General features: G+C 54.4%; 4 protein-coding genes across 4 annotated transcripts; all 4 read left to right on the forward strand.

The window, feature by feature from the left end:
- The first annotated feature begins 607 nt into the window (after positions 1 to 607).
- CSUI_001637 (ppp4r2) lies at positions 608 to 6,627 on the forward strand. Its single transcript, XM_068061842.1, has 7 exons — positions 608 to 1,990; positions 2,228 to 2,607; positions 3,187 to 3,287; positions 4,181 to 4,268; positions 4,538 to 4,630; positions 4,895 to 6,369; positions 6,505 to 6,627. The coding sequence occupies exons 1-6, from the start codon at positions 1,762 to 1,764 to the stop codon at positions 6,095 to 6,097; spliced, it is 2,094 nt and encodes a 697-aa protein (XP_067926177.1). The 5' UTR covers positions 608 to 1,761; the 3' UTR covers positions 6,098 to 6,369; positions 6,505 to 6,627.
- A 1,234-nt stretch (positions 6,628 to 7,861) lies between these two features.
- On the forward strand, positions 7,862 to 10,941 carry CSUI_001638 (uncharacterized protein). Its single transcript, XM_068061843.1, has 3 exons — positions 7,862 to 8,936; positions 9,405 to 10,209; positions 10,358 to 10,941. Exons 1-3 carry the CDS (start codon positions 8,504 to 8,506, stop codon positions 10,512 to 10,514), a joined length of 1,395 nt encoding a protein of 464 aa, XP_067926178.1. The 5' UTR covers positions 7,862 to 8,503; the 3' UTR covers positions 10,515 to 10,941.
- Positions 10,942 to 11,545: 604 nt separating this feature from the next.
- CSUI_001639 (uncharacterized protein) lies at positions 11,546 to 18,130 on the forward strand. The gene is made up of 9 exons (XM_068061844.1): positions 11,546 to 12,175; positions 12,759 to 12,871; positions 13,781 to 13,894; positions 14,468 to 14,566; positions 15,037 to 15,088; positions 15,608 to 15,707; positions 16,288 to 16,344; positions 16,620 to 16,738; positions 17,620 to 18,130. Exons 1-9 carry the CDS (start codon positions 12,112 to 12,114, stop codon positions 17,676 to 17,678), a joined length of 777 nt encoding a protein of 258 aa, XP_067926179.1. The 5' UTR covers positions 11,546 to 12,111; the 3' UTR covers positions 17,679 to 18,130.
- Positions 18,131 to 19,231: 1,101 nt separating this feature from the next.
- Positions 19,232 to 22,699, forward strand: CSUI_001640 (g-protein beta wd-40 repeat containing protein). The gene is made up of 2 exons (XM_068061845.1): positions 19,232 to 20,423; positions 21,136 to 22,699. Exons 1-2 carry the CDS (start codon positions 20,114 to 20,116, stop codon positions 22,680 to 22,682), a joined length of 1,857 nt encoding a protein of 618 aa, XP_067926180.1. The 5' UTR covers positions 19,232 to 20,113; the 3' UTR covers positions 22,683 to 22,699.
- The last annotated feature ends 2,320 nt before the right edge of the window (positions 22,700 to 25,019 follow it).

A 25,019-nucleotide genomic window follows, 5' to 3' on the forward strand; every position in this document is an offset into this window, starting at 1 on the left:
GGACGCGAGCTTCCTGACACTGACACCTGACGGTCTACACCTCTTGAAAGAGGCGGAGGCTGGCGAGCACGCACTGCTTGAAGGAGCGCTGGTAGTGCTTTGTGTGTGTCGCGACTTGTGTTGGCCACGCATATGCGCTGGCAGGAAGCATTGTGCTTCGGTCGCCGAGCAAACGTATGTAGCGCCCGCCGGGCGCCGTGTTATGGAATGCGCGCCTTACTGGGGCAAGGTGCGAGCCCGGCGCGGTCGCAGCGGGGCCAGACAGTTGAAAAATTTGTAAGCCTTCACATGTAGTCTGTCAGTTCGTTTCTTATGGAGAGGTCGGTGATCTCCCGGTCAAGACATTAGTGGTGAGCTTCGATGAGAAACCAGCTCCTGGTAGTGAGCGGACACTAGGCACAAGCCTAAGATATGCCGCACTGTTACATATTGCACCCAGACACAGGTATATAGCGGACGGCGGCAGTACAGTAGAGAGAACCCGGTTGGACGACGCGCTGCAGGGAAAGGATCTCTGCCGGTGTGATTCACGTAAGCGTTGTTTTCACATGTTGTGCGTCCAAACTGTGCGTGGTGCCAGGCTCGGAGTCGCACAGTTGCCGATAACCATCGGGCACCGGCCCTACGTGATTACTCTCCAAGCCGAAGGCGCGATGATTGGTCCCGGGGGCTAGACAGCAGGCGGCAGCTTGCCTCTTTCTGGTAGAACAGGCGGTCCGTGCATGCATGTTTGCCGCCGCCAAGCAGTTTTTTCCTGAAGGATGAGTCCACCTTTTCTCGACAGCTTCGACGGCGGGGGAGGGGCAGACGTGCCTCAACCTTTCAGATTACTCCTCGCTGTTCTTTCCCCTGCAGGAGCGTCTTCTGTCTGTACTCGTCTCTCTCTTTGTCGGCCGTTCTGCAGCGTCCCGCACTCGCCGCTACGTCATTTTCTGGCACCTAAGCGGGAGACACAGATACCACGGTTTTTAGACAGTTAGCCAAGTACCTCGCTCTCGGCGTGGTGGTCTTCTCGAGTCGGGATGGACCTGGCCACATGTAGTGACGACACGCACAGCGCTGGGTTTCGATGCTTCCCGCCCCGCGTCCAGTCATGTCTTAGGAGCTTCCCATTTCACGTTTCTTCTGCTGTTCTCGTCAAAGTGCGGCCACGTCGTAGCTTTGTCGCATCTTCTCCTACTCTCCATCTCGTGTCTCGGCCTGTATGGCGCTGTGCCTGGACTCGTCCGGCACTCTGCTTGGTCACCGTGGCGCAAAAGGTCGTCCTCGTCCAGGGCAAGTCCGGCTTCGGGCGAATTTCTACTCCTTTTTCATACTTGTCTGTACAGAATTGCTCTCCTGCGTGACCCGGAGGCTCTGTCGCTGCGACAGTGGCCACTACTTCAAGTTAAGGCCAAAGAGCGGTCCAAGTTGTTGGACTGCGCCCGATGCCTGGGAACTTCGGTTACGGTGTCTGGATATGGCTTCCGCTGGAACCTGGCTATCAAAATCCTAGACGCTTGGTTCTCGTGCTCGGGAGATCGTAGGCAGTGGGCTGATGCGGTGAGGGACCTTTCACGAAGTCTCTGAGTTTCCGCTTCCTTCCGTGCTCAGTTGAGAAAACACTGGAGAGGCGAGCCCTCCCTTTGTGCAGCAGCTGTCTTACTCGGCCAGCAGGCGCGCTGCTCCGCTGACAGGCGAAACCACAAGTTGCTCTTCGGGTCTCTCCGGGGTGGTTACGTTTCTCTGTGTTCCGTTGGCTGCTCACCCTGAAAAACGAAGATGCCGGCAACTGATAGTGGCGTGACTTCCCTTCCGGGTCGTGAAGCAGACGAATATCTTCGCGTCAGCGGCGGCTCGCTCGGACTCCTGACACCGGGACGAGGAGGAGAGTCAGTAGATTCGCTTGCCGATGGCATAGGAAGTACCATAAATAATAGTGTCCAGGATTTTACGCCAGACTGCACAGCCGAGGCAACGATCTACCGATACACCCTTCAGAGAATTGTTGGTAAGACACAGAAAGGCCGGCCAACAGCGCCTTTCCCTAAAAGGTTCTCTGTCGAATCAGTCACTACCAACGTCACAGCCGAGATATATGCGCCAGTGGCTACATCTGATCATTTTTGTCATCGTGTGGTGTGCCTGGTTTCATCCAATCACAACGGACACAAGTGTCCTGGTCGGCCGAGTCACAAGAAACAAACCTGATGTATTATCCCTTCTGCTGCGTCCAAACACATTTCAGATTTTATAAACATCTATCACTCGCTGAAAGTTCTTCACAAGTCCCGAGTGAAGACGGATCAAGAAACTGCTCGGACTGCTCCACGGTCGCCTGGATCGGACGCGCTTTCTCCGTCTCCGATGGAATGCGCCTCATCTACTGGATCTTCTTCTTCGCCGCCACCTCACAAACCTATATGCAGCTGTCATTGCGCCTGCTGTATAAATAGCGCTGGAGGGGAAGGCGGGGAGCTCTCCCCCAGGATTGTTGGACAGCAGCAGCTCGCTTCGCCTGAGCTGCCGCAAGAGGGACTGGATGTTCTTAAGGAAATTGCGCGGACAGGCAGTTGTCGTTATCCGTGGGGCGTTGTGAAGATTGTTCTTGCGGCCAAAGCTGAACAGGTGTGCAAGTCAGCCGCGTGTTTCCTCATCCGTCCTTGCCTTCAGTCCGACATTGCAGATGACATAGTGGCGTTAAGTACAGGGACATATCTTGTACGGAGAGTGCTAACCTCTACTGCTTTGCTCGCACGCCCTTACTTCGTTCACTTGAGCGCACGCGTGGGCATTCTCAGAACTCGCACTCGCCTGGTCGGCTATTTATGCGGGCAGGCGAGGATGCGCAACTGATTGTCTCCGCCAACCTGACTTCACTTTTTTGCAAGGCCCTCCTCCTCTCTCGCCTCTTTCCAACTCATGTGCGGGAGCTAACGCTGATGTTGTTCCACCATCTGGGGAGCTAGCACAGTCCGAGCGTACAGTGGTAGAATAACTAGGCTAGAATTTTGTTTCTACCTAGCAAGTATCGGGGTGGCGGGAGGATGCGCACATGCCTAGACGTCTATGTAGGAGACGTGTACGTACAGCTGTAACAAGACAGGACCGTTGCTGTGGAGAGTACTCGGCATGGGTAGCCGTTGTGCTCAGTTTTTTGCCTCTTGAATATTGCCGGTTGTCACGAGGTGCCTTTTTGATCATCAGGTGTTCGCAGAGATGGCAAAGAGCAAAGGCAAGAAGCGAGTCTCTTTTGACTGGGTGACGGCGAGGAATCTTTGTTGCTATCAAATCATGCAGTTTAACAAGTACGTTCCTCAAAAGTTGCACGTCTATACACAGCCCAACAGGTGGAAACGTCCAGCGCATGTGCAGAAGTAGGGGCACGTGTATGGCCCACCAACTGCCTCCGGTGTGTGGGGATCTGGAACTCTCACAGCGTAGACGTGAAGGACATATTCAAAGGGGAGGAAAGTCGTTGTCTCTGTCCGCGCTATTCACATAGTTAAATGTCACATGCTGCAGACGACTGTTCCGGTGTACGCCTTACGGACACGTCGGGAGATTCGCATGCGCAGGAGGGCCAGACTTCGGATGAGTCATAACCTCTCTCTCGACACCGGCAGATGTACTGAGGTCGACGAGCTTGAGTAGGTTCGCTTCTTTCAGCCCCCCCGCTCATTCAGCTACCGACACCGTGAATGTCGCTCTGATGTAGACGATAGAAAGGAGTTTGGTTGTGCTTCAGCAGATGCGGCAGCGGCCCGGGCCGGGTTTCACAGAAGGGTGCTGTTTAGACGCGTAGGAATGGTCACTTACGGGCAGGGCTGTGAAGCAGACGGACAGGTGCCTCTCCGAGCTATTTGTTTTCTGTAGAGTGGGCCCTGTACCGTCTTCCATCGCCCGAGGTCCCTTATGGCGGGGTTTCTTCGTTTGGGCTAGGAGCTTGCGCATACACTGGACAATTGGTATAGGCAGTTCTCAGCGGCGAGCAAGTGGCGGAGAAGGGCATCTGGCTGTCTCGGCATGTGTCGTGTGAAGCGGCAACAAGACTTACACTCTGGCGACAGGCGGGCAGTTGGGACGGCACATCCAGTCGTTTCCAGCAGCGGGTTTGGAGAGAATGTCCGCTGACTTCGTGCTAGCTAGTCGAGCCTTCTGAAGAGCAGTGTACATCTGCTGCCGTTGGTTTTGCTTCCAGGCCTCCACTGACCGTTCAGCGGCTCTGTGAGCTTCTCTTGAGACCGATGTATGGGGTGCTGGAGAAGTTTTTCTTTGCAGTCCGTAAGGTGAGACACATCCGGACATGTCATTTTCTACCGTCACTCACCTGGCGGGTGGCCCTTTGTCGCAGCGGCTCTGAGAACCACTGTGATGGAGTTTGAACGGAACGCTAAACTCCCGCTCGAATCACGTGTCCGGAGGTACAGAGACGAATGCCAGGTCACATTGCGAGTCGTGACGAGGTTCGCGCTTCGTGGTCGGGGCGTTGCACGGTCTGCATCGGGCGAGTTCGCGCTCCTGGGACACTTGGTTTCGATTCTTGTTTCTGCTTCAGGTGCTCTTAGTTCGCGGTTGCATTTACGAACCCGTGGAGATACCGCCTTCAGTCCACCTCGGGTCCATTCCAGGGCTTCGCTACGCAGAAAGGGTAAAATCAGGACGCACAGAGCTGTGACGAGGGAGGGAGCAGGTTGCCGGAAAGGATTATAATTAGCTTCAGCCTGGCAGATCGGATTGTAGTTCACTTCATAGCATAGGTTCAACTTGGGCAACACAGCTCCACATTAGTGTCCTCTTCTCCGACATTGTGCGATTTCAGGTGGAACGTGTGTTTCACCAGCACGTCATGTAGGATCGTGAGTTTTTGTGTAAACGTTGGTGTCCGTGTCTTGGTACGTGTGCTGTGGTTCAGAAGGCTGTAGATCTGTCCGAGGCCTCCTTCTGGGTCCGCGACGCCCGCGCAGGCCTACACGATCAGCGCGCGTGTCCCTCTGCCGCGTCTGGGAGCTGTCCTGTGTCTCGTGGTAATACACCGAGCCACGACAGCCAACAAACGCTGAATGCAGAGTCGAGGGCGTGTCCACCGGCGGAGCTTGGGAGCTTAGACTTCTTGAACGGGGACGGAAGTGTCTCTGAGTGTTGTAGGGCGTGCTGCTGCTGCAGAGACTGGCTCGCTGATATAGATGACGGTGAACTCCCTGCGGCGGTACCGTCACGCTCGTCAGTCGTCGATGTCGCTTCTTTCGGATTAACGGCAGGCTCTAACCTGAGCACACTGGCGACTGACCGCAGCCGGAGCAGTCGACGAAGTAGCAACAGCAGTCAGGGAGAAGGAGAAACGTGCGGGAGTGACGGAGGCCAGAGTGGTAGGGAATGTAGGCCGACTTCGACTACTGTCGGCACTTCGGAAGCTGATGAGAAGACACAACCGTGTGGAGGTGGCCCGCGAAGCGAAAATGAAGAGCCGCTTATGCACGAGCGTGGAGAGGACGGAACTGCGGGCGTCAGCACCGGCGACTCTGACAGTACAGCAGTAACCATCGGCCCTTCCGAGAAGGAGTCGCACTCTTCGAGCAAGGCACATGGAAGTGGAGGTGAGCATGGCACCGCGGGTGCGGAGTCCTTGGCTTATGTTGATACAGCATTGATGGATGAAGGCGGTGACGTTCCTTGTTCTTCAGAGGACTGTCGTGACGAAGGGGAAGAACAAAAGGCTGAGCAGCACTGTCATGCAGATAGTTGCTTTGCCGCTACCTTAGAGGGATCTCTAAAAAGAAGACCCGGCGAACGTCTCTCAGAAGCCAGGTCGCCGGAAAGCATTCCAAACAATTTATCAACTCCGTCCACCGAAGGCTTGTATCGCCCATCCTCTACATGGCATCACTCGGACGAGCCGGCGTCTAACTCGAAGTCGCAGTCAAGCATCTATGAGGCACCTTCCTCAGCGTACTTGGTGGACAGTGGTTACGTTCGAATGGCCGCAGCGGTCGCACCCGAGGAAACCAGAAAAGCACCACGCGGCCGCGGATCGGGTCTCGTGGAAGGAGACTCCGATACACGACCGCCAAAACAGGCACGTCACAGAGACGGCGCGGCGTGCTCGGAAGGGCAATGACAGCGGAGGTGGGAAACAGGAAATTTCTACAGAAAAGTACTTGAGAGCCTGTCTGCCCGCCCAAGAAGCAGCTGCATGGGAACAGGCTCCGTGGGGGCCACCTGGTGTTGTCTGTGGGCTTGACAGAAGTTTCTCCCAGGTGACGAATGCAAGATAATGAAGCAGCGGATCAACGGACGCTGCAGGCCGGAGCCAGCACTTACGGCACGCAGGCGCCTTGGTTGAGAAGCTGTAGTTTCTCGCATTGTCGGGTCAGTCTGCATCCCAGTGAGGTGAGCTGTGTAGACCCGGCCTAACTGCGTCCAACGCCTGGGCATCTGAGTCGTAGAAAGATCGCGAGACTGTGAACCTCTGACGTCCCGCGCTGGCACAGGTTTCTGTTGTTGCATGTTTCTGTGCTGCTCCAGCTTTTCTGCCCAGCTTGTAGTCGTCGATACTGCGCGAGGCAAGCTTTTGAGCGGAGTGCTGCTATATGTTCCTGCGGAAGCCGATGGCATAACCGCTAGTTACGCTTTAGGTCCTGGGGGTGTTGTTCCGCGCCACAGCCGCTGATTTGTTTCTCTGACTGTGCTCACGGAAGATATCAATCAAACGCCGGTTGTGGCGGATGACCGATGGCTCTGATTTGATTGAGCACTAACACCAAACCCAACTGTGGGCGGCCAAGTGCGGCTTTCCGTAGAGGCCGAAGAGAAACAACCTGTGCTTTGTCTTCGATGAAGCGTACAACCGCATCACCTAAGCCATGTGCGGCTGCGGCCAGCAGATACATCCGCAGCGATGGTGACAGCGTCGGCGCCTGGCAGTGCTGCGGTCTGCGAGGCGAGTCCGTGAGTCTTTCATACGGACGACTCTACAGCCTTTTTACCAAAAACATGGCGCAGGCGAGTAGCTGGCGAACTCCGTATCTGCGTGTGCGGTTTACGAGAGCATCCGACAGTCCTGTCCGCACAGAAAAAACTAAGGCAGAAGGGGGGAACGGCGACGGCGGCACAGGGCCGCGCAAAAGGCCAGGCAGGACAAAACATGTGCGCCTACTATACCTCGCCCGCTCGGTTCTTACCGCAATTTTGGCCCGTCTAGCAACGGCGCGCACAACCCTGTACCGCAGCAAAGTGTCAGTATACGGCCACAACAGCTGCTGGCAGGTCGGCCCAGACACACGTCAACGCAGCTCCGCTCGGGCGGGGACGCTGGCGGGTCCGCTAAAAAAGGCGAGAAGCGTACCCCGCCAGAAAGCGGGCGATGAGTTAAGAGACTCTAGAACCAATGCATTCCACTTCCCGTACCACAACACAGACGGTACACAGACGGTCTAGATCGAGCTTTCTCTCCTAGCGCGCGTGTCTTCGCCCAGTCGCTTTCACCAAAACAGATCAGGTGACCGGAGTGGCGGTTCATTCGCGGTCCCAGGCCTACCGGCAGCTGCGGTTAGCTCAGCTCGCCGCTGGGTGATAAGCTTGTACATACGCTCGTAGTCACGCGCTGAGGGAACCCATTCCGAGGGCGAGTTCATTTGCAAGAGACCTACCCTGCGTACACATTATCACCGACTGCTAGCAGCACCTGCGGAGCTACGGTCTCCACCCTACTCCGAGTGCTCCCCCTCGCAGCCAAAAGGGTGGCCAAAAACGACAGTGGGGTTGCCGTTAGAAACGAATCGACATTGTGGAGCACAGGACTGAAGAAAAGCTAAGGAGAAGGGGACAGGCTTGGGAAAGGGCTCGCAGAGACCGGGTGTGCATGAGTATCTCTTTTCCTTCTCAGACTTTTCTCGGGGTTGTGCTCAGGAAGCCAAGCCGTAGTTTCCAGGCGGTATGGAGCCTGGATCCCCGGGGAAAAAGCACCCAGGTCGCAGACGGGACTTTGTTCTCCTGTGCGATGCAATACAGAGCAGCGGAAACTGCTAGCGCCGTTTCCCCGCTGCGCCTTGGGCGACGGTCGCGTTTGGACTAAAGACCCATTCTTCCCTTCTCGGACAGCCTTTAACGGCGCTTTTTGTCATTCGCTCGATCTGCGCTTTGTGCGAAGCCTCATCGTATAGTCTGACCGTGTGCGCCATGGAAGCCATGCCCGATCAGGTTTGAAGTTGTTTCCGGTTTTACACGATTGAGTAGGTGCGGTGCTGAAGCTCTCTTCTGTTCCCGGCAAAATTCAAACGCGCAGCTGCATCTTATTCTCCAGACCAGACGACAGACCTGACAGGGGCAGCAAAGCTGCTAAGCTCGGTGGACCGCTTCTCTGCAACCACAAAATGTACAGGTATTCGCACTCAGCCGCACATCTTGCATCTTTTGAATCCCCTTGGGTTTTCCTGACTGCGTGTGGTAGCACTCCTGAACGGTCTTGGCTCCCGCGCTGATGGGTGTCTAGCTGCGGGTAGTTTCTCTCTACGACACGCACGCCATGCAGACTGCTCCCCCGAAGCCCTGGGAACGGCGTCAGGCCGTGCACCAGCGGCAAGACGCAGCTCCAGTTGATGGTGCTGAGGGATCACTCGGTTCCTTAGTGCGCGGCACCGAGTTGACAGCAGGAAGCAAGGATAATGCAGAGAGTGGCGCTGTAAGCGGAACCTCAGGTGTTTCGGTGAAGGGGACACCCGCTACTTCAGCAGCGGCCGTGAGCAGCTCTGGGATCGATTCAGGTGGCGGGGTATACAGCAGCACTGGCAGGATCGGATACTATGACTACAGCGGCAATCCCGTGTGGTCCACAGGAGGATCTTACGGAAACTACGGGGGTGACGGCTCCGGTGAATTTGCCGGCACTCGAGGCTATGGAAGGCTAGGCTTTGCCACGGCCACCCCGTACGCATCTTCCTATGGTTATGGGCGGAATGGTAAGCACACCAAAGAGTGATACAGAGCAAACGACGGTATGGGACGCCCCCTCTTCGAAAGAGTACGTCCGTTACCAGGGCGCTGAGTGAAGTCAACAGTGAAGCGCCCGTTCTCGGTCGATGATAGCAACTACTTAGCCGGTCATATGTTTCTTAGTGGATGCCCGTATAGAAGTGATAGTTTGCCAAGGGGTGCGCAGGCCGCTGGAGACAGGACTGCGTTTCCACTTTTCTTTACGAGATCAGCCAAATGGGTTGGACCAGGCGCTCCTACGCGTATCTGTCCTCTGCCTCCGCAGTCTCAAGCAAGGAACGGCACTAAACACTCCGTTAGGGGCACCGTGTTCCGATGTGCAAGATCAGGCTCGGTACAGCCAGAGACCGTGCTCGTTGTTTGCAAAAGGCGAACCGCTCGTGATACTATTTTGGCACAGTGTGAGCTGATTTGTGCGTGTGGTTCTGGACTAGGTCTTTCTTTTTCACCCTACTCGTCTTCGGCTGTCTACTTCCCATCTGCGCCTTCTTCCAGTAGCTCCAACTCTCCTGCAGGTTTGTCTCACTCTTTTCTTCAGCAGACCGCTGAGGGCCTTGGCAGAGTTTCCCTGCTCCTCGATCTTAACGGCTGTTTTTTGGACCGTCTTTGCGACCACAGCGGGAATCTGTTTGTCCGTCTGAACTCACTATCTGCTTCCTCCCGGCACTTGCTTGCGTTTCTAACCTCTCACGTATCTCGACAGTGGACAAGGGGATACCTTGCCGTGTCTGCTATGAGAAGCCGCTATAGTTTGCTGAAATCCCCAAGCAAAGGCAGTGATCCGCCGCGCGCGCCTATTCTTTTACCGGGGTTCCTCGCGCATTCAATAGCTGCAGCTTGTGCCAGGCTGTCCAATCCAACTCGCCAGAGGTTCCGCCGCTTACTGCGTCGTCACAACCTTATCCCCGTCTTTCCGGGGAAAAATGGTAACAACACCAACTGCCAGACGGTAGTCGCTCCGGAGTCATGCGCCGCTTCGTGCACTAAGCAGCTCGACCTTCCTCGCGGGAAGCGCAGTGCGCCTTCATGCAGGGCGGCCGGATCGGGGCTTTTGACTGCGAGGGAATTTGGTCATGCTGAACTACGTAAGCACGGGGCAAGCAGCGGCGGCGGGAACTCCCAACAACGAGCAGACGGGTCCATGCGCCACGAAGCACATGAAGCTGTAAGAGAACTGAGCCCTGAAGAGAAGGTTGCTGTCTTATGGTCAGAACTGCGAGCAACAATCGTGAAAATTCGGTGAGTCTTTGACGGGCGAAAGACGGCGACCGCGTGCTTTCCAGCACGCATTCGGCTGCACTAGCTGCTGCTTGACGACCCAAGGAAGACAGAACACCGGCAACCAGGGTGGTCAGGCGCTCTTGCTGTGCCTGTTTTGCTCTCACAGAGTTTACTGCCTCACGTTACTGGTTTTAGGTCTCCTTGGGGGGCACTTCAAACCAGCGTTCTTCCGGTTCAGCGCTATGGCCGCCGCGCTTGGTCTTGCGGCGGCGGTGGCCCGACAACGACTTCTTCAGAAGAACTATCGAATGCAGCGAACGTAAAGCCGCGGGAATTCCCGTTAGTGTCCCCTGTCCGGAAAAGAGAAGGGACCAATTATTTCGAACGCCTTATACAAAAACGACACAGCGCCGGCCGGTCTTCACAAGGGACCAGATGTAGCTTGATTCTCGGTGCCATCGTGCGTATTCTGTGTACATTTTCCGTCACCGGGGGTTCAGCCAGGAGCCCCGGTGCCGATGCATGACAAGTTTGGGGTGGCATGTTTTGACTTTTTGGACAAAGGCTCAGTCGGTGGGGACTGTGCGGCTTTTCTTTTGTGGCGTTGCCGGCAGCTGCTTCTCACAAGTGGGCCATTTAGTTCCCTTTCGAGGACTAACATGTCTCATTCAGCTCGGCAATGTTTCTGTCGTACTGCAACTGTCAGCGGGGCCCCCCCTCCCACCGGCGAAAATCCTACGTGAAGAGGAGTTCTGCTTCACTGCAGAGTCGTTTATATCCGAAGCGGCTGAGCATACTGTGGAGTTCCTTCTGCTGATGGAGGCCATCCGCTGAACTATCGATGAGCTGCTACGCCGGCAAGCGGAGAAAGCTCGGTAGCACAACTGCGCGTGATTCCACGCAGCATGAGACTGTGACGATGTAAGAACTGTTTGACAGTTTCGTGCCTTCTGCAAGGAATGAAGGTGTAGCCTCGCCCAAGAGCGAAGCCGGTGAGAACTTGCACGTCAAAGGCAGTTCGCGAAGAGCGCGAGTAGCAGCTAGTTACGACACTCTGCAGTTCATGGGACAACATGCTCTGCCGCGCCCATCTGCCTGCTTCGGTCGTTTTAGTGGTCTCCAAGGCACGGTTTAACAGGATCTGGAAGCGGTGGACAGGAGCCAAATACTCAGGGCCCGGCGTTGAACCCCGTCCGCGCATCAGCCGCTCTGTCTGCGCGTGCGCGTGTCCCCGCAATCCCTCTCACGAGCGCTCACTGTCTTCAGAGCCAAGCAGCGGTAGCGGCTCTTCCCTGGAAGGAGTTACGGCCTTGTGATGTAACGAGCGGGGTTCCTCCTTAGGACAGTCGGATCTGAGTAGCCTACTAGCAGGTAGAAGAGGATGATGGGAGGCGGGGCGGCGCGCTGTACAGCTGAACCGCATCTGTGATCCATCTGACTTGTCTTCCCGAAAGGGGGGGGGAGGGGGGCAGCACGCAGCGCTTGGTTGGCTGCCCGCGAGAGTTGAACTCGGCACAGCCGTGCGAGACCACACGATACTTACGTGGGAGGCATTTTTCTTTGCTGGTTTGCGACTTTTTACTTGTCACCGAGTACCAAGCATTGAACCACTGTCGGTCGAGTTCATTGACCGAAGTAGCACGCGTTCTTCCGTTGCTAGCAGCGTGTCCCACTTCGCCACACGTTGTTAACGACACCCACTGTCTACGAACGCATAGCAGTAGGGATCAGGCCCAGTTGGATAGCCGTCGCGTTATCTTACCACTGCGGGCAGAAAATCCCCCACTTTCGTTTCTCCTGGGACTTCTTTTAGTCTTCATAAAAGTTCTGTCTCCTCCTTCGGCCGGCGTTGGCATTCTCAGTGAGCGGCCGTAACTACCCCCAGAGGAGCAGCAGATCCCGTTTTTCTCTTGACTCAAAATGAGTGCCACCGCAGCCACGACCCCAGCCATTGATCTTACATGGCTCCCCTCCGACCCTGAAGGTAAACACGGAACTCCATTTTTTCCCGCCTAGCCTGACAAGCCGGAAATCCTCCTCGCTATGTGGCCTTAACCGAGCCACAGAAGCAGCCCCAGGCCAGGGGCGCCTCTGTCAGCTCTTCGAGGAACGAGTAGCGGCTCCATTTCTTTGTGTACTTCTGCGTGCCGGCGCAGTGTCGTTCGCTCGTGACACAGCGGTTTCTCACCGCTTTTTTCAAGTTCCCATCCCAAGTTGCGCGTGTGAAACAGGCGATTCGACCGGCGCACCCGTCGCTTCGTTGTCTTAACCAGACTCTGTGGTCTCGCAGGCTACACTTTTCGAATACTTCTCTCTTCCACGTCCTTTGTGCACTAAAACCGCTTGGAAGGGGTTTCACGTCCTCTCTCAATGAGCCACTACGAAGGAGAAGACTTTGAACACTCTTCAGCTGTCTTCTGGGCCCGAGCTGGGCTGGCGCCTGGTGCGGAGCTGTGTATAGTTTTGGTCTCATGCGACAGTATCTTTGGACATCAGAGGACGCCTCCGATGGCAGTGGCAAAATTGAAGTGCCTATTGCGCCTTTTTGCGTCCCTGTTTTTTGTCAGAGCAGCTTGCTCTTGGGTTTCGGATTGTTTCCAACGCGTACAAGACCAGAGTACAGGCTCAGGATGCCGAGATAAGAGCTTTGAAAGCGCAGATCGCGGAGAGAAGCGAACAGGTAAAGGCTTCACCACTGTCCTGAGTGGTCAGAATGCGCGTGTGTTCATTTAGAACCTCACCAGAGCTAGGGTATTGCGGAGAGGCTCTACTTTTGAAGCCTTTAGCTCGTGGTTTCAAATGGTACTGCTGTCGGCTGTCAGCTTGCGTCCAGCAGGAAATGGCGAGGTCTTTGTCTTCCTTGGTTACTCTCCTTATACGATTTACTGGTACCGAAGCAGCTGGATGGGACTGTTCGACCAACCAAGCCGCTTGTAGGAAATCTAACATTATTCTTAAAGAGAACTCTGCGGCTGGCATGGTTGGCGGAGTATAAGTTTTTCGCAATCGCCCAACGTTCGAGTTCTTGTCGCGGAGTTACTCTCACTACGCATGTTTTCTTGTGACTTGCCAATTTGTTAGGTGGCTCAGCCTGAGATCCAAGCTTTTCCCCCCGTGCTTAGAATTCAGAGACGCCTATTATTTGATTCTGGAGATAGCTGAACTTAGGGTATCAGTCTTGACGCTGCTCTTGAGCATAGCCACCACTCTCTGTCACTCAGTCAAAAGCGAAATCTGCTAGAGACCTGAATACCAGGGCGCACCTGCCTGCATGTTAGATCCTGCATGACAGTTATCTGTACTTACGGCTGCCAGAGAAGTGTGTTGCGTATGTGTGACCGGAATGTCAGCGCCTCAGTCGTCTTGACGACGAATCAGATGATGTCTTCTGTTTCGCCAATTGGGAGGGAGCTTACGCCTCTACGACCTTTTCGCCCTAGCGGCGCCTGCTAATCGTTCGTCCTCTACTTTCCCCACTTGCAGTGTACTCCAAGCCCTCTCTTGGGCATGGGAGAGAGGCTTAAGCTTAATGGGCGTGATAAGCCTTACAGCTGCGAGAAAGCGTCCGTGTCTGTGCTTTTTCCGTCAGTATAGCTCTTTGCAGAAGAAGCATAGCTCTCTAGAGGTTCAACTGTTCGAGGCCACTCAGCGCGGCAATCAGCTGGCCGAGGAGAACAAAAATCTTTTCGCCACCATCAAGAAGGTAAGCAAAAGGAAGTGAGGGTTACTGTTGCGGTCGACCAGAAGTTGTGTTGCCGGTACCGGGGTGCACACCCAGCTGTTGTTTCCCCTTATTTTGGGAGGGCAAGAGTGGAAAGCGACAGGAAGAATAGTTACCGTCTGGATACTGGACGGCGACTATTGTTCAAATGGCGAGCGCAGCTTCCTGGTGGCATACTCAGGGGAGACAGGCGCACCTTATCTCTCCAGTGTCTTGGTAGCCGGTTCACTTGTCTTCATGGAGTTGACTTCGTCTCTGCTGCGGACTGCGTCCGCATGTATACATCCATGTGGGGTGCGGACATGCAGAAATGTTTGGGTGCTGGCTGTCGAGTAGATGGGCTCTTATCACACAGAAAATCCAGCCATTTAGACACGTGGGAACTCGTGCACTTTTCACTGGGGCTATCGATAACGCTTCTACCAGTTTAGTCGCGTGTCGGCGCCGTTCCGTATCCATGAGTACGTTGTTAGGCCAGCCAGGGGTATAGTTCTGCCCGATTGCGGGTGCCGCGACATTTGCGGCAAGTCGAATGCCTTTCCGTTCCACCTACAGCTCCATCGAGATATACTGCGCCTGGAAAGCCTGAAGAAAGCAGTACTGAATTCCATTCAAGAAGACCATTCGGACGCCGAGGAGAGCTCTTCTCACAAGGCAAGTTTGTTCCGCTGGTGTCAGAAAACGAAGTGTCACGTGACGTCGCTCTGCTCTGCTCCGCCACTTCTCATGGGCGCGAGTTTCTATTACACGAAGCTAGAGGTTTTTAGAAAAAGGAAGTCCGCAACACCCTGGGACGTACGCGGCCACGTTTGGGTTTAATGAAATAGGTACAGAGTACAACTTGAATGCACTACCTGTTATTTCACAGAACCACACCTTCCGGTCGGGACTGACTCTTCCGGTCTGCGCGGGGTCACGCGACTCCAAGAATATAGCTGCGTACAACCATTTGTTCGAGTTGAGAGCACTTTGACGGGATACTCTTGCAGTTCTCACACATGTTTTATACCGCTGCCTGGAGGGTCCGGGAACAGAGACAGTTATGATTTGAGCGGCCAGCTTTTCTTGATGTGAGTGCGAATGTACGGTCCTGTGTTTTGCCTTGCTGTGTCTTCCACGTGCAGTACTACGCACCAGAAGACATGCTGCAGTCAACTGCACCCCGGACGATGTCAGGTTAGTTGATGACTTAAGGAGACTTTTTCAAGACTCCTACGGATACAAGAACTGCAGTCGGCTACTTGGTCCCTACCCTACCCTCCGTTGTGCGCTGTTCTGTGCCAGTTGGTTTTGTACTTCTGCCATCCATACTGTCTATCGTGTGCCCAACGTAGCGCTCTGACTCCGTCATTGTGGTACCTAGGGATACACGAGGGAAACGGCCCACCGTTTGGGATCGCCCTTCCAGTGTCCCTCTTTGTTGGTGCGTTCGGCCACCTTGTTGGGGTAGCTTAGCAGGCCCCCGACACCCTTAGCCTCCACATGGGAAAAACACTGCGGCTACCCGAATATACTCTAGCAAAGGATGTTCTTTTCCAGAGAGTTAGTCGGGTGAGGTCTCGACTTCGGCGTCGGTAACTTGGATGTATTTTGACTTGACCGTCTCCTGCATTGCTTTCTGCGAACTTGGCGGGCCGGCTGTGGCGGCTCTGGCTCACCTCAACGGAAACTGGGACGTGTGCGTGTTGACTGCAGAACTGAATGGCGTCGAAGACCTCAGTACACCATTTCTGAGCAAATTCAACCCCACCGAACCTCCTTTTCTGTCCTCGGCCAGTCACTCTGGAGGAACAGTGTAGGTCAATATTTTCCCCGCTGATTCACTTTCCTCTTCCTGAATGGCTCATCGACTTTAGTATCCTCTTCCAAGCTTGGGCTACCACTTCTCTGGCCGCTAGTTTTCTTTGTGCTGATGTTCGCATGCTCGATCGACGTGGCTCTACGGTCTTGAAGTAGACGGCCTGGGTCGCCGCGGACTGTTACTCGCCTTTCCGGGCGCTTAGGCATCTGACTATGGTGACGAAGTTTTTATTCTTCGCAGTTTAGCTCTCGATAGTCAGGACCGCTAAATTGTATTCATCTCGACGTGACTAAGATACGTATCACTTCTTGTTACTTGGGACACCTCCATCTTAGCTAATGCTCAAATCGTGAGATTGGAGTAGGTACCCAACAATTCGTGCTACTCAAAATCTGAAGATGTACCGCGATGACCACGAGGCGTCACTTCAAAAAAAGCGGAGCACCCGACTAAGAGTCCGACCTCGGTGGCTGTTGCATTGGTCACAGTGAGATGGATGGTTTCTTCCTGAAGAAGAGAATCGTTTCTTTTCCTCGACGCCTATAAAAGCAGTGTTCTCGAGTGTTATTTGCAGATTGACGTCGAACAGTGCAAGTGGACAGAAGACGGTAGATGGTAAAATTTTCTTCAGGTAAGGAAGCATGCAAAGAGGAGTGAGACTTTTCGACTCACTCCTCTTATCGAGATTTACCAGAGTAGAGCAAGGGATGTTGCCGGGTCTGCATGGTTGCGGACTCGAGGGCAGTTGGCTATCTGTAAGGGGAGATATCCTCGTTGATACACCTTCGTCAAGGAGCTCCTTCCTCCTTTCTTGCTTCCAGTGAAGTGGACTCCCTTAAGGTGCGCCAGATGTCTATTATCTTAGAGGCTTTTGATGTATGTGGTATGTCGTTGCTGTGATTTCAGGAATGCCAGAAGTCGGATGTCGTATGAAAATTTCAACCAGTTCTTGTCGAACATCAAAAAGCTCAACAACCAGCAACAAGATCGGGAGGAAACCCTTCGAAATGCCCAGCGGCTCTTCGGTAAGAACGTCTGGGGAGTGAGACAACACCTGGCACTTCAGCGTATGCTTCCGTCTCCGAGTGCTGGCCGGCTCGACAGAATCTGGCCTACAGCCGATACACAGGAGAGGTCTTTATGAACCGATGTAAGCCTGGTATGGGACGCTTCCGGCATATCAGAGCAGCAGTGTCTGCTGCTCCGTCCATCTGCGGCTCCCAAGTTGAGAGCGAGATGAAGACTGCGTCAGTGTGACCCTGCGTCTTAAAACTTGGTGACAAGCAGACGCAATTGCGTACGAGCAGTTCAGCTACACTTAGCGAGTTTGTAGCGCTACTGCTTTCCAGTTTACACCAGGACCTGGACTCCCGAGTAGAAGGCCTTGTATGAAAGCGAAGGTGTTAGTTTTAGTTTTGCCGATAAAGGGTTCGGGAGGGGTGAGAACACGGTTGTGTATTCGCATCCACACTTGGGCATTCCCGAGGGATATGTACAGATGTACGCGTGCTCAGAAGACGAATGCTGGCACAGGCACGACCATGTCCCAGCATTCGTCTTCTAACGGCGGGAGCTGTCCTTAAGGGATGATGCTTTCCAACTGAACTCATCTCGACACTTCAAGTCGAGCTCGCGCGTAGCCAGCTAGCAACTGCTCGCTGTGCACAAGTATTGTCGGTTCGCCTAACACTATATATCATCACAAAGGCTTGGGGGTCGAATGGAGCTTCCACGGTAGAAGTGCTTCACAAAGCTGACGTTGGTGCCGGCTCACGTTAGCACTGTTTCCAGATTAATGAGAATGGACCTCCACTGCAGAACGCGACGGATCAAAGGGAGGAGGAGTCACAACGGTTTGTGGGCAGCACCGAGTAAAGTTCGTTGACTGTGCGCGTTTGCCTCTCAGGTGAAGCTAACCGGGATTTGTTCGAGGAGTTCAAGGTCATGATAAACCGGCATCCCTGATATCTGGGAGGCGGGCTTTACCTTCTTCACTGAGCTCCAAGTTGTCTCAAGCACACTTTAGTGTGCTTGTGGAACTTAGCAGCGTTCCTCAATCAGTTTTCTCTTCTTGACGTCTTTGTTGAGTGAGGACGTCGCCACGGGTGTGGACCGAAGAGCGAAAAGGAGCTTGCTAACTCCTGAGCCAGAGGCTGGGAGGAGTTGCTCCCTCAGAAACCGCTTTCACCCCGTGTGAGCTGTTTAACTGGTGTGAAACGTCTTGCCGCGTGAGTTGACGGCCCAGGTCGGTTGACGTTATCCTGCCATCGTTCATCAAGACTCGGAAACAATTTGTAGTTCTCTTCTTGTCTACACTACGGTCCCCTAGTTTGCTGTGACTGCGTAACTACAGGCCACGGGCTTTTCGTGACAGCGCAATCGTATTGAGATGCTGTGACTGGCATCCATCACCTTGCAGTTTGTTACTGTCTTGAATGAAGGACATTGTCCACAAGCCGTAGATAAGAAAAGCTCTTGTCCCACGAAGGTGAAAGCGCGGTCTCCTGTGAAGGAACCTACTGCCCCCAGTAAAAGCCAACAATCCGGGGACATTTGCTTGCTACGCAAATGCTCGGCCAGGGGTAGAGAAAGTGGTAAACTAGAACAGGCGCCTACCGTGGCAGCTTCGGGGGTGGGTGGGTTCTTTGCGACGCTGCTGATGTATGCATCGCTTGCTCTCCTAGCGTAAATCAGTAATTACTGGCAGTCTCCAGACTGCAGACGAACGCTGCCGAAGCCGAAAGTGGAGGTACGCAGAAGGGCCTTTACCCCGCTGGGGTTCGACCAAAGCATGGCTTTGCCAACAATGCTTCAGCGGGGCCTTCCTGGTGACAAAAAATCACTGCCACCGCTTTAAAGACACTCTTGACTCGCCACCTGTTACAGCTCTAAACTGTTAACGATGTGAAGTGCCTTCTGCCCATGGATATCTCTTCATAAACTCTCGGAAGCAGCGACACGCAATTGCTGATGCTGGTAGTTGACAGACCTGTTCGCTCATGTGAAAAAATAAAAGATGCAGCTGCTCTCGGTGCAGCGTCAGATTCGGTTATCCCTCGTCACGCCCGTTTTCAGAGCAAGGCGCTCCGTCAACCGAGCCTTGGGAAACCTTATGCAGGCAGGGTCTTCGGGGCACAGCACCGCAGTCAATAAAACGAAGAACCAGGGCACTTCGAAGCAGGTAGAAGGACGCGTCACAAGCTGCCGGCGAGCACATTCCTAACCTTCTCCAAACTCCTGGTGAACGCCCTGCCGAAATGACCTAGTGAAGGAAGGGCAGAAATGGAGGCCCTTTCGCAGACGAGACATCGCGAAGAGGGGCGCCTTGATACCCGTTGCCTCCGCCTCCTGTGTCTTGCTAGATATGATTCATACTCCGGCGGAAAAAGTTCCCGAAGAGGTACGGTTGGCAATTTCGCGCGGTCCTTTCTTGTCGGGGGGTATGCATGCAAGGCAGCGTTGTCTCCCATATGGCGAACACCCCTGACGCGGCCGCTCGACTATCGCCAACGTCGAGTCGGATTTCTCCCTGTTGGAGTTGTACGCGAAGTTCACTTCACCAGGCGGAGCCGGTCCAGTACCCGTACAGAGACAGCGGATTCTTTACGGGGAAGTGGTTGTTGTACGCGGACTTCTTTTTCTGCTTTGTTGCGCGCTGCGGCGCGTCTGCTAGGTAGTTCATTTTGGTCGCGCGGCTTCGTTTTGTTTCAGTCCCCCTTTAACTTGCTGAGGTTAGATATAATCACCGTGGTGAAGGGTGCTGCCTTTTGGTATTGGAAGAAACCACCTTGGCGAAGGCTGGTTACGCTGAAGTCTGCCAAGTCCACAAGAGGCTTCAACCAGGATCTTTATACCGGGAAAGTCTGCCTTCCTTCCAGCACTTTACTGTGTCCGTGCAAACTGCGGTGCTTCCCCGTACTTCTCCTCGGTTATGACAGACCGTCACCATCCCCGGGGGCGGCAGTAGCAACCGGAGTATGGCAATCCGCGGCGTCGCTTAGGACAGGCATTCTCCCGGTCGTCTTCTTTCAGGGTGCATTCGCCTGCATGGCGACGCCTCGCCTTCTGTCATCTTCCTTTGGTGTCGCAATGAGCTGTCTCACAGTTTTGAGAGCTTGTCTGAGCCCTTCGGGGTCCTCCCTGGTTCGCTGACTGTGCGCTGGTCCCCGGGGTTTTTTTCTGCACCGCCGTTGTGTTAGCCCCGTGTTTTTTCTTGAACGGTTTTCGGTTGCTCAGAACGCGCTCGGCCGCAGTGTTTTCTTTATCAGCGGAATTTTGCTGCTGTTGACTACTCCGAGTTCAGCTGTTGACGCGTAAAGCAGACACCCGCTATTCCATAAGCGACGGTGAAGAGATAATCTGTTGTGCGGTTCCGAGCCTCCGGTCGCGCTGTCTGCAAGATGGACTACTTTGCTTCCTACGAGGACGGCGACGGGGAAGGAACCTCACCGTGCGGAGAGGGCGAACCGTCTGAAGCTAGATCTTCCTGCTCGATGACTGCAGGAAAGACAGTAGCTGCTGATATGCCAGAGTGTAGGCCCGATCCGTCACCATCCGAAATTGTCCTACTGCCTTCCTTGAACTGTGCACCGAGTGTAAGTGTGTTGTCCTGCAAGGCGCAGTCACAGAGGCATTTAACGTTCCAACGACCTGATGAGCCCATGCTCTACACCAATCCCAAGCTTGCCGCGCTGGAAGCTCCTATTCAAGGTCAGTCGTCGGAACAGAGCTTCTTTTGTGTGGTTCAAGGCCGAGAACTTGGCCGGTCTGGACTTTGTGTAGGTGACCCTCCCATTTTTTTCCTCGAGTTTCACAGCCGCAGTGCAGTCACGTGCCAGGACCGCTCGGAACACCGGCAGGCGAATTCGTAGCGCGCGCCACTCACGGCTGGCTGTTGCTATAGTGCAGGAGTAAGACTGTGGTTGACGCCTGGTGAGGACGGAACCACGGCGACAGTCTAAATGTTCTCCTCCAGCGACCCCAGCTTCACTGCGTGGTACTCGATGGAGAGGCCTGTGGTTTCGATTGACAGCTGCCTCTCGTATGGCGACGTGTAGGTATATCGTTGGCTGCCGCTTGTGACTCTCCGTACTAAGCGACAGAAGCTCTGCTTGCGACGTAAGACGCAGGTCGCGTCATGAGTTACTCGCGAAAAGCGATCTTCTGCGTGCACGACTTGAGGGGACAGCTGACTCTGGGTCGGCGCGCCCTCGTAGGCACACAGCTCCTAGTGGTGTGCATACGTATAGACATCTGCCTCCCACACACAATTGCCTCGCGGGGCCATGTGAGTACAGTCACACCAGTTTGTTAGTGTAGATATTTTGTGAGTGGGTTTAGGAGGCTCTGCTGGCGGGCGTAGGTGGCTCCACGAATATACTTCCCGTGGTTATGTTCCTCCTTCTGCGTGCTGGTACTGCAGGTCCTTTGACTCCGGCGCAAGAGCGCCGGGGTGGGTGGCACGGTGTCTACAGACGAAGAGTCGCAGGGGAGGTTGAGAGAGAACACGTGAACGTTCAGGCTTTCGATACACAGTACTACAGCTATCAGTTTCATGGCAAAGCAGAAGACCCGTCGAACTTTACACGGCGTGATCTGATCGGGTCCACGATGTCAGCGAGCAGAGGGCGGAACGGGTGGGGAAGGGGGGCAGCTGACGATGCGTCAGCGAACAGAGTGGAATCAGCCGAACCCGGTGAATGCAGAATGGTAGTTGCAAACGACAGTAGAGGTTTCGTGCCTGAAGGGGCGAACCGAAAGAACAGAAAACGGAAGAAGAATGATGACCCCGCTTCAGACGACTTCCAAGGTCCATGGGCCGCTTTTGAAGATGATCGACCTGAAGCTGCAACGACGGCCGAAGAAGGGGTGGACGACAATGGAGAGGGCGGATGTGAGGGAAGAGCCGAGCAGCAGGAAGAAAAGGCGGCGGCAAGAAACAAAGAAGAGCAAGTCGCCGATAGTATATTGCACGTAAAATGTGCAACGGATTACCAGGGGAGATCCTGGATTGAGATACCACCTGACACTAAGGAGCTACCGCCGGACAGCACTTGCTTTCCCCCCAAGCGTGAAATCTACTCGTACGTTGGACATACAGGCGGTGTACAGGCTATTCGATTCTTTCCACGCAGCGGGCATTTGCTGCTGAGCGCCAGCATGGATAGCACTCTGAAGATATGGGATGTCTACCATCAGCGGAAGTTGTATCGCACCTACACTGCGCATAAGCAGGCGGTCAGAGATGTGAACTGGGCAGATGCGGGACGCAAGTTCTACAGTTGTTCGTATGACAGTACCGTGAAGCTCTGGGATACTGAGCAGGGTAAAGTTATAGGTTCCTTTGGCAACGGGAAGACGCCGTACTGTGTTGCAGTCAGTCCGAACGACGACAACGTGTTCATTGTTGGAAGTGCCAATCGACGGGCAATACAGTTTGACGCACGCACAGGCAACATCGAAGTGGAATACGCAGAGCACATTGGTAGTGTCAACACTGTTACCTTCTGCGAAGAGGGGAAGCGCTTGGTCACCACAGCTGACGACAAGAAAATGTTCATCTGGGAATTCGGCATACCGGTCGTCATCAAGCACATTTCGGACCCGAGTATGCACTCCATGCCAGCGGTGGCAAAACATCCTAGCGACAGGTACCTGTCGTTCCAGTCCATGGACAACCAGATCCTCACTTACGAGGCTTACGGCAAGTTTCGCTTTACTCCGCGAAGAAGGTTCAAAGGTCATGTATGCGCAGGCTACGCGTGCAAGCCTTGCTTCTCGCCGGACGGGCGGTGGATACTATCTGGTGACGGGAACGGGCGACTGTGGGTGTGGAACTGGAAAAGCGGGAAAAACGTTAGAACCCTCCCGGCCCATGATCAAGTCTGCATCGATTGTCAGTGGCATCCGAACATGGCAAGCCGTGTTGCGACGTGCGGCTGGGACGGTCTCATAAAATTGTGGGACTGAGTGTGTTGCTGTCGGGCTGTGATTCTAAATACCCTTGGACCGTTGTATGGCGCCCTCTTGCCAGGCGATAGCCGTAAGCAGCTGTTTAGGTCGCGGTAGAGGTTCGCACGTTTTGACTGGCATGCGTTATCTGACTGTTTCCGTTCCGAAACAGAATGCGCCCGCCTTGTTCGTACGTCAGATTCACGAAGTTTACGGTAGCTGATACGACCAAGGACTGTACAATTGTAACTCATTCGAGCCCCCCCCGGGAACTGTTCTGAGGCGAGGTGATACTTTGCTAATGAATTCTAGTTGGGCTTCACTTGACATCGATACGACGTGACACTCGCGCCTGTTAACAGCAGTATTTCGTAGCTGTCTCAAAGACCACACAACGAAACACCGCATAAAGCAGATGATCACTCCGCATTGTGACGATGCTTCAAATCTCAAGTCTGTTACGACGCCGGGAGTGCAGTTAATGGCGGACAGGAAAGTGCCACACTCGTTGCTACACAGGTCTGTCGGTACACAGCGGAACCGTCGAAGAAAATACTCCAACCCCGTATCGTGGACGACACTTACGGGTTCTCGTCGAAGGAGTGCAGCCAACGCCGCCAACCAGTTGTAGAACGCTTCTCAAGTGTGCAGCTGGCGGTGGCATAACATGAGAACCTTCCAACTCCAAGTTAGCGAGATAGCGTTGTGAAAAAAAAATCGAGGCTTCACAACCGACTGTTTGCATTTACCTACGGATCCGGCCAGTCACCTCTCAATGAATGACGGCGTGCGTGGACTTCCCCAGGAAAAGATCTCGTCACAGGCCACGCCGGAACCCCGGGCACAAACGCGGTAGCGCCATTGCCTCGCTCGACGACTCCAAAGTTTGCAAGATGTCCCCGGCTGCCCTGGAAGGACTCCAGATGCAGTAGCAGGCAGCACCGTCACTCTACACAGGACACACGCACGACGGCCTGGACTGTCTCTAAGACATGCAACCTCGGCGCACTGTGCCCAGCGACCACTACCCCCATCGCCCAGACCTTCGTGGAAAAGGGCGAGGGGGGGGGGCAAGCAACTGCGGATACTAAAAAACCCCCGACGACGCGCCGGCACTCCGTGTGAGCATATATTATACACCTAAAACAACCGAACCTGTGTTCTTTGCTTGTACTCTAAGCGTGGAAAACCATTCACGTCGGACCCGCGTGAGTGAAAAGACCACCAGTGCGCTGTCCACGTGACATACTGCATCTCGCACACGAAAGTGCAGTTGTACACATAGTACAGTTCCTCCACAGACAGACTCAGGTGGGAATAAACTCACCCACAGAATGACACGCGTGCACAACGCCACCGGCGAGACGGTATCATCACCGAGGAGTCCACTGAGGTCGAACTATACCAATGGCTTTCAGCAATTCATCTGCCGGGGAAAACATAGGCCGTCCCGACAGGCAGCTGCCCCGTTGCACCCCAGTGCGTCTCGTGATGATAAGCGCCTTTTCGTCCGTTCCCTGGCGTCGTGGACCCTTACGACTTTTTCCCGTAAGACCACCCCCTCTCACCATCCCCCCCTTCTCAGAAACTCCGATCGTGTTCGCCGGTCCCCGAGTGTCTCTCCCGTACTCAGCCACCACCCTTCCATTTGAACTAGTACCTCGCCCCTCTCTTAACGTCTTGACCGGAATTGAGAATGCATGCAGATCGTCGAGAAGAGCTATCAGACCGTCCAACCCAAGAACCACCAACACCCCTCCTGTAGTATTCGAAAGCGCAGGGACGTCGGACTGTGGATCACTGGCTCCCGGTTTCTTATCGGTCTCGTCACAAGCAGTTTGATTGTTCCCCCTGTCGCTCCCTTCGAAGAACCTGTCTCGCCTTCGCTCAAAAAAATTTTTCAGAGTGTTCCGCTCAGAGGCGCTTAGCTCACTAACCTGGCCCAACCGTAAACCGTCCAGTGCCTCTTTTACACCTGTAGGACTTCCTCCCTCACGAAAAGCATGGTCCGCTCGAACTATAACAACCGGCTTGCCACACAGTAGTTCGGCTTGAATCTTCTCTTCCCTCTCTACAACGCTGTGCTCTGCATTCCCGCCCAGAGCAGCGTTACCCGCCCCTTCATGACAGACTGTGGCTCCGGCAGTTGTGCCGCGTCCCACGGTTGTACTTGGGAGCACTTCGCTCTCATCATTACTCGGACAGAAAAGCCGCTTCTCCTTAACCCACTTACTCTCATTTTTTTCGCCCGTTGCCTCCCCTAAACGCTCTCTTTTCCCACTGTCTTCTCGGGAGAACCCCAAACCGCTTTCTTTCATCACTGCCTCATCGACCACGTCATCTTCACGGCTGCGG

Source organism: Cystoisospora suis (genome assembly GCF_002600585.1).
Source record: "Cystoisospora suis strain Wien I chromosome Unknown contig_664, whole genome shotgun sequence".
Lineage (NCBI taxonomy): Eukaryota > Apicomplexa > Conoidasida > Eucoccidiorida > Sarcocystidae > Cystoisospora > Cystoisospora suis.

Excerpts from the sequence above, each read along its gene's own strand:
- CSUI_001639 (XM_068061844.1), top strand. The coding sequence starts at position 12,112 with ATGAGTGCCACCGCAGCCACGACCCCAGCCATTGATCTTACATGGCTC. Across the intron at positions 12,176-12,758 it reads GCTCCCCTCCGACCCTGAAG|AGCAGCTTGCTCTTGGGTTT; the intron begins GTAAACACGGAA and ends GTTTTTTGTCAG. Across the intron at positions 16,739-17,619 it reads AAATGCCCAGCGGCTCTTCG|GTGAAGCTAACCGGGATTTG; the intron begins GTAAGAACGTCT and ends TTTGCCTCTCAG.
- CSUI_001637 (XM_068061842.1), top strand. The coding sequence starts at position 1,762 with ATGCCGGCAACTGATAGTGGCGTGACTTCCCTTCCGGGTCGTGAAGCA. Across the intron at positions 1,991-2,227 it reads CACCCTTCAGAGAATTGTTG|ATTTTATAAACATCTATCAC; the intron begins GTAAGACACAGA and ends AACACATTTCAG. Across the intron at positions 2,608-3,186 it reads TTGCGGCCAAAGCTGAACAG|GTGTTCGCAGAGATGGCAAA; the intron begins GTGTGCAAGTCA and ends TTTGATCATCAG.
- CSUI_001638 (XM_068061843.1), top strand. The coding sequence starts at position 8,504 with ATGCAGACTGCTCCCCCGAAGCCCTGGGAACGGCGTCAGGCCGTGCAC. Across the intron at positions 8,937-9,404 it reads CTATGGTTATGGGCGGAATG|GTCTTTCTTTTTCACCCTAC; the intron begins GTAAGCACACCA and ends GTTCTGGACTAG. Across the intron at positions 10,210-10,357 it reads GCAACAATCGTGAAAATTCG|AGTTTACTGCCTCACGTTAC; the intron begins GTGAGTCTTTGA and ends TTGCTCTCACAG.
- CSUI_001640 (XM_068061845.1), top strand. The coding sequence starts at position 20,114 with ATGGACTACTTTGCTTCCTACGAGGACGGCGACGGGGAAGGAACCTCA. Across the intron at positions 20,424-21,135 it reads GCTGGAAGCTCCTATTCAAG|GTCCTTTGACTCCGGCGCAA; the intron begins GTCAGTCGTCGG and ends CTGGTACTGCAG.